Source organism: Solanum dulcamara, chromosome 2, assembly GCF_947179165.1.
Source record: "Solanum dulcamara chromosome 2, daSolDulc1.2, whole genome shotgun sequence".
NCBI classification, from domain to species: domain Eukaryota; kingdom Viridiplantae; phylum Streptophyta; class Magnoliopsida; order Solanales; family Solanaceae; genus Solanum; species Solanum dulcamara.
Window position 1 is genome coordinate 76,276,122 of NC_077238.1, and position 8,371 is coordinate 76,284,492.

Consider the following 8,371-nt stretch of genomic DNA (forward strand, 5'->3'; position numbering starts at 1 on the left):
GATAGACCCAATATCAATAACATCCAAAGCATGATCGTTTTCCATGAACACAGACCCTCCTGAGATAGAATTATATTGATGGAACCATTCTCTCCGGGAAGTCATGTGCCATGTTTCTCCTGTGTCCATGATCTAGACATCAGAGAAACGTTTTCTGTCTTCATTATTTGATATTGCGTCACTACATAAAATATCGCCATCATTCGAGGTACATGCAACATTCCCTTGAGCATTTGATGGCTCAGGGTGTTCATTCTTCTTTTTGAACCGACAATCTTTCTTGAAGTGCCCTTTCTTGCCACAGTTGTAGCATTTGATATTCTTCTTACTTCTTGATTGAGATGTGCCATGATTGTGACTTCCACTGGGGCCACGTTCTGTTGGTCTTCCTCTCACCATCATCAAAGCTTCAGCTTGCTGCGAGCTTGCTTGTCTATCTTTCTTATTTTTGCGCCTATTTTCTTCTTCCAAGACAACGGCTGCAATTTTCTCAAAAACTAGATTGTCTGTATTGTTCGTCAGGTTGATGATGAGTTGATCATACGAGTCAGGCAGACTTTGAAGTAGAAGCTCTGCACGTTCAGTCCCCTCTATTTTGCAACCCATTGTTGTAAGTTGCGAAAATAGAATATTCAAAGTATTGATGTGTTCAGTAACTGACATAGACTCATGCATTCGAGGAGTATCAATCTTCTTTTTAAGAAGATTTTATTATGCAAAGACTTAGCCTCATACAACCCCGTAAGAGTATCCCATATTTCCTTCGTCGTCCGTTTTTCAGCCACACTAGACAACACTTGATCAGCTAGTGCCAAGTGTAGATCAGCAACTGCGTTGCTGTTTATGTCATTCCACTTCCTGTCATTAGTAAAATCTGTGGGTCTGCCTTCAATTGCAGCTAAGCAATTTTCCTTTCTCAATATCGCTTTTATTTTTATTTTCCACAATGAGAAATTTGTCCCATTGAATTTTTCAACGTCAAACTTTGTTGTACTAGACATTGTTATTTACTTCACAACCTTCTAGATCGTTTCTGAATATTTTTGCGAATAATCATGACAAACTGTACCGTCACCAAATTTTACTATTCACGTGAATAGTACTATTCATCGAATTTACTATTCACAAATAGTACCTTCGCATAAAACAGACAGAATAATCGAGGGCTCTGATACCACTGTTGTGGGGAAGAAGCACCACAACTAAAGTTTGATATGACAATTAATATGAAAATAAATTGGACACGGGAATTTTACGTGAAAATCCCTCTAACAGATAGAGGGGAAAAACCACGGTAGAAGGATCTCACTATTAAAATATGGAGTACACTGCTCTCAAATACAAGGAGAAAACAACAATTAACACTTTTCTCTTGTAAAAGGAACAACTACTAAAGAGGACACTCAAGACTAAAATATTTATCTTGAAGTATAACTCTCTTTGTATTTTTACTCTCACTTTTTCTGAATGGATTAAATGAGGGCATGAGGCCCTCTATTTATAGGAGGATGAAAACGCGTAGAAAATTTACGCGTTAATTTTCTACGCGTTTTGTCAAAGTTTTACATTTTTCTGCCTACGCGTTTTCTGTCTTTTGCAGCCCTTTTTGACTATTGTTTTTCTGTCTTTTGCAGCCCTTTTTGACTACTGTCTTTTGCAGCCCTTTTTTTGTCTTTTGCAGCCCTTTTTGACTATTGTCTTTTGCAGCCCTTTTTTACTATTGTTTTTTTTTCTTTCATTGTCCACTCACTAGATGCTAAGCACTATCTGTGAGGTGGGGTGTTGAAGAATAACAGAAGTCCCACATTGAAGGTTACTGAGATGGGTGGACTCCTTATAAAACTTGGACAATCCTTCTCCCTTTGAGCTAGCTTTTGGGGCATGAATTAGGCGTAAGACCTAATTTTACAGTTTCAAGCTTGTTGTTTTTCACAGATAGGAGAATTCAGAGAAGCTACATTGGAGTACCCACTGCATTCACTAGGTCTCATTGATCCCCCAAAGGTTCTTGCAGATATAGTTGAATCTTTGATTGGTGCTATCTTTATCGACTCCAACTGCATGGATACAACTTGGCAGGTATGATTTAATTTTTAAATTTATACAATATTTATTTATTTATTTATTTATTTATGGTTGGAGATCTCTAAAAATGAAATAATATTTTGCTTATTTTGATGATAGGTGGTAAAAAAATTGTTACAACCTCTAATTACTCTAGAAAAATTAGAGGTTAATCCAGTTACAAAAATTTACGAGTTATGTCAGAAGAATGGATTGAAGACAAAATTTGTTGATCAATGGGAGAAAACAGGAGAGGTTGAAGTTTTCGTTGATGGAAAATTTGTAGGAAAGGGAAAATCATGTGGAAAAAAAATAACTGCAAAAAATAGGACTGCAAACAATGCATATTTCCAACTTAGAAATTTGAGTGTGAAAGCCACCATTGTTGATGATCAACTTTGTGATGAAACGTAAATCTGAAAATATTATTAGAAAATCGCTAATTTGGCGCGTTGTGAATAGTTTTGACGAATTTCATTCAAGTTAATTTTGATGAGACGTCTGATTTATACGTTTCTTAGATAGTAAATTAGTATTTCATATATTATTATATGTACAAATGAAATATTATTTTAATTATGAAAAATATCTCAATTGGATAACATTTTTATTGTTTTCGGATCCTACGTGTCTATAATTTATCTTATATGGACCCCTATTTATTACTTTACATGACCAAGTCAAATCATTTCTAATTTTGTTATAGCATTTAAGTTCATAGTATTACTCCCTCCCTTCCACTTTACTTTTTTTTTCTAATTAAATATATATTTTAAAATAGTTGTTATTTTAGAAAGTTGAGACATAATTAATTACTAATTTTCATATTTATCCTTAATAAATATGTAGAGATATTGATGTACTGACAAGGAAAATAATTGAGATCAAAGAATAAATAAGGTATGTAGGATTTCAACGAGGAATTTCTTTCATCCTCATGTCCAAAAAATTTCAATTTTCATGAACTTAATTCCATAGTTAGGGTTATCAAACTCACTTCTGAATTCATCAAATTTATGATCCGAATTGCATGGTTTCTTGATTAATTTATTTAAAGTCTATCTTTTCATAGCCTTCTTTTGTTGTGTCGTATTAAATATGAAGCAAATGCAGGAGGAGAAAATATGGGGGAAAAATAGGCCAAAAGTATTCTTTTCAAGATCAACCATGCATTAGAATCTTGTTCAAGTTTCAAGTTATTATTTTTTTGATAAATTGCATGCAATGTAAAAAAGCTACATAAATAGATGTCATTCTGCACGGATTGTTTCATTCATAACGTTAGGTGCTAAGAGCTCTTGTTATACGGAAAGGTCTGATCATTTATACATGTGAATTTAATTATTTGCATGTTGAGCTAGATTTTTCTACAATATGCTTTAAAAGTTTTATTCTCCACATGACTAATCATTGCATTCACTGAGCTTTTCCTATCGCGGTATACTTTTCTGTTTTATATTGTTAACTTGATGATAATTAATTTAGACCTTTTTTTGTGGTAAATTTATACTACTAGATAGTGTATCTAGTGACTTCTTATTAATAGTAGAAATGAAAAATCTTTAATGGGAATAAGTAGAAGCAAAGGGGCTAGGTCATACCATACCAATCATAATGAGATATCGAACTTCTATTAATTAGCAACTATGAAAAAAGTACTAGAGAAAACTAGGTAATTTACGATAATACACTCTATGATGATATTATAAATGAGGATTCTTAAATCATGCAAACAAAATTGAAACTTCTTTTGTTAGGTTAAAAAGGACGTACCCCCCCCCCCCCCCAAACATTATTAGGGGTTGCACCCTTATGTCATTTCTATGTAATGATGCATATTAAGTTTTATCAATATATATTATCTTGTTTATATTTTAAAAAAAATCGATAATTGTGATAGCAGAGATTATATTCAAAAATTAGTATGAATGTTACTTTGATGTTTAATCAGAAATATGACTCAAAATTATGAGAAAATCTAACTGAGTTCATCAACTTATAAATAAATATACTAGACCAAATAAATAAGAAAACATAAAAGAATACAAGAGAGAGAAGTTGTAATGAGCTTATGGAAAATCTGTCACAATCCGAAATTCGCGTGTGATGACCTTTATTCATTTTCACCGGACAAGTCAGTCTAAACCCAACCAATGTGGAAATAAAAGTGGAAATAGTTTAAATAGGTAATTTAAAAAGGCAATAGCAGAAATTTTATTCAACTACAAAATCTCCCACGAATTGGTTGTCACATGTAGAAGCCTCTAAATTTACAGATACTAAAATAAATACAAGTACCTCTCGAATAGAGCAAAGTAAAAGTAAAGAGGATCAAGAAAGATGGCTGGCATCAACAACTACCTCTCGAATCGCCTCTGAAAGTCTCGAATGAGAGAAAAGAGAACTCGGTCACTGTCCGGGCTCGAAACCTACACATGTGTAGATGGAAAGGGTGAATACCACCGACACGGTACCGAACAAGCGAACAACTAAGACTAAGCTAAATAGTAAAATACATGTACTCCTATCATACCAACCAACCCCTCAGACTATAACCTGCATAGAAATCAGCCCGGTCTAACAGTTCTAACAACAAAAGTACATATATCTCAACAATAGTACCACTCAAGTCTCGGTCAAATCAAAAAAATCAACATTATAGAATGGGGAAAGTTAGGGGTAAAACAGTCTACAATGGCAAAAGATGAATGATGCAAATAAAGTGCAATGCAATGTCATGTATAGTGATGCGTGTCTGTCCTAATGATACACATCCGTTGATTAGCAGACCGAAATCCATGGGGGCCACACATGGATCATTTATCCATCGGAACCATTTCCCTTCGGCACACATATATCATTCGCCAGAACTATTTTCCTTCGACATCGCCAGAACCATTTCTCTTCAGCATAATCATCTCTCGCTGGAACCATTTCCATTCGGCATAATCCTCAAATCAAATTCCTTCTCAAAATATCAGAATCAATGCAAATAGGCAATGTCCATGTATAACACAATGATGAAATGATATAATCAATAAGTCATAATTCATATCAAAATAATATATTCAAGTGTTCACGATATGCCAAGGGTTAATTCACATAGAACACAACATGTTAAATCATCTCAATTGCTATTTACTACCCCATTCTTCATTAGCAAGTTTAATTGAATATCAAATAAACCCCAAAATCAATTTCCGCTATCCCCCAACACGTAATACATGAGTACATGATCCTACAAGCTTAAGCAAGGATTTAGAAATTCACTTGCCTCAAATTTAACCCCGAACTACTTCAAAATCTAAGCCTTTCCCTTACCCGCTGACGTTTTGAATCAAGATAATCTATTCAAATATGCAATACCAATAAGAACACGAGTCTAATGATATCCAAATCAATATTTTCAAAAATCAGACCGAATTTGACCCAAAAAACCCGATTCCGAAAATGAACAGAAATTCAATTTTTTTACATGAAAATGATCTTTAAAGCATTAGGAAATCAATGTCAAAAGTCTGTTTGAATTTGGGATTGAAATCAATCCTTGAACCACATTTTTGTAAAACCCAACCCTTCAATTTTTGAGGTCTAAAACACAAATTGAAAGCTGAAATTACTAGATAATCGATGCGTAATAAAATTAAAGGGTTGAAGTTGCTTACCCAAACGAAATCCCCTGAAAATCTCCTTTCAAATTGCCCGTTCCAAACTCCCAAGTTTCGAAAATGGAGGAAAAAAACCAAAATCCCGACTTAGAAATCTCAGGTGTCGCTTTCGCAATTAGGATTTGCTTATGCGAACCCCACTTAAGTGACCCCTATCGTAAAAGCGACAAGCCTTCACTAAAGCGATGGTTGCTTTCATGACCTACCTTCCTCAAAAGCGAGTCCCAAAAAATCCCCCCTTTGCTTTTGCGAGGGGTCTCCGCTTAAACAGACGTCGCTAAAGTGACACACCCTTCGCAAAAGCGAAGGCACCAGTAACAAAAATATCAACAATTCTACTAAGTCACAAAGTCTCCGAATCAACCAACGAAATTCATTCGGAATTCCGTACACACAAACCATATATGCTACCCTACTAAATTCGACGTTTTCGGAGTCAATGAAACCATCAAAATTTGAATTTGAGGTATCCTTGACCTGAAAACCGAAAAGTCGCAACCAAACCAATTTTGAGTCTCAAAATTAGGGGTGGGCGTTCGGTATTCGGTTCGGTATTTTCAAAATTTAGATTCGATAATTCGGTAATCGGTAATTCAAAGTATATACCAAATACCGAACTTTCAAACTTCGGTTCGGTAATTCGGTAATCGGTAAATAAAAATTCGGTTCGGTACGGTATTCGGTAATACCCAAATTTCTGCATCTTATAAGATCAACACTTGCATCACATTATGGATGGCACCACCATCAGGGTTCAAGGATTTCAATAACATTGGAGATTTTTTCTGGTTGTTTGTTTGTTAGTGCTGTAGGTACAGGTTCACAACACATTGGCACAATCTGAGAAGACAACTATGCTTGGTTGGTTGTTTGCATTTGTTTGATCTTTCTTGTGTAGGTGTGACAAGGGTACAAATACAACTATGGAAGGTGCATTCACATCATCCTGGAAGGAGCTGCTCATCAAGAATATCACATCAAACATCACACAACAACAACTACAATCTGCAAACTGAAGTTGAACATGGAGGAGCAACAACAACTTTCAACAACTACAACTCCAGCTCTTGGAGGCCCTTGCTCTTGTTTATTTGTTTGTTTGTGTGTTTATGCAGGTTACTGGAGCAACAAATCCCAACAAGCTGTAGTTGCATATGCCCTGGTCCCTCTCCAACTCACTCTCCAACATCAACAAAACCCCAACAAAGTGCAGAAACTCAAGGCACCAAATTCACAGCTCCAACAATTTCTGAAAATGCAGATTACTGGAGGCTTCAGAGTTCACCTTACAGCTGTGGGGAGGACAATCACAACAACTGGAGCCATTTTTCTCCTATGCAGAAACATCACACAATAACAGCAGAGACTACCACCAAATTAATGCACTCAAAATGGTTTTGCAACTTGGAGGATGCAATTTACTTGGAGCCAACAACAAGCAACAACCAACAGCAGCAAAGTCAGATTAAGTCAACAACAACCAATCTGAAGTTGTTAGAGCACTACATGGCTATTCTCCAGCACCTCTTCAGCAGCAACATATCTCCAACAAGTTGCACCTTCTTCAGCATCAACAATTCCAACAAACTGGATCACAACTTACTTCCTTTTCAACATCTTCAGCATTCACAGAAGCTGCAACACTACAACCAGCTGCAACAATAAGCTGCAACACTACACACAACAGTCAACAGCACCTGCAACAGCATACAACATGCAACAACAACAACAAAATGATTCAGCTGCAACACACAACAACAACACGTAGAGTGAACCTGAAACCTTTTCAGTTAGATCATAAAATCTTTTAAGAAATATTACCATATTTCTCACCTTTTGCCAATCATCACTTTCAAGTACACCTGCAACGCTTCCATCTTCACAAACATGATTAGCAAGATAAGTTGACAATCCACCATCTTCGAGATCAAAGTAATCAAATGCACTCTCAAAATGTTGTGCGGCATCCAACATCAAGTAGGTCGAATTCCACCGGGTTGAAACATCTAAACATAATGACTTCTTACTGTCTATATTTTTTAGTTCACAACATTCCTCAAATTTTCTAATCCTTGCGGGAGATTGTCTAACATATTTCACCATTTGCCTAACACGTTTGATCGATGGACCAACTTCTTTCATGCCATCTTGCACAATAAGATTCAAAATGTGAGCCATACATCTCACGTGAAGATGGTTACCACATTTCATGTTAGATCCCCAATTAACCATTTGTTTGTGTAACTCTTTCACCATGACATCATTAGAAGAAGCATTATCTACAGTTATAGTAATTATTTTCTCCAATTTCCAATCAAGCAAACACTTACTAATACAACGGGCCATTTCGTCACCCTTATGACTAGTAACAACTTGAAAGTTTAAAATTCGTTTATGCAAAAGCCAATCACTATCAATAAAGTGTACTGTCAAACACATATAATTTATTCTTTGAATAGATGTCCATGTGTCTGTGGTTAGACAAACTCTCGGTGGTGTTTCTTTCAAATACTTCATAAACTTTTGTCTCTCTTCACCAAAAACTTGATAACAATCCCTAGTCACTGTTCTACGGGAGGGAACTCGAAATAAAGGTTGGGTTTTTTTCATAAAATTCTTAAAACCTTCCTTTTCAACAA

The 8,371-nt window shown here is 35.5% G+C and overlaps 1 protein-coding gene across 1 annotated transcript; it reads left to right on the forward strand.

The window, feature by feature from the left end:
* The first annotated feature begins 1,753 nt into the window (after positions 1-1,753).
* On the forward strand, positions 1,754-7,201 carry LOC129873183 (ribonuclease 3-like protein 2). The gene is made up of 6 exons (XM_055948226.1): positions 1,754-1,774; positions 1,936-2,079; positions 2,185-2,474; positions 6,631-6,739; positions 6,848-6,876; positions 6,994-7,201. The coding sequence occupies exons 1-6, from the start codon at positions 1,754-1,756 to the stop codon at positions 7,199-7,201; spliced, it is 801 nt and encodes a 266-aa protein (XP_055804201.1).
* Positions 7,202-8,371: the final 1,170 nt, after the last annotated feature.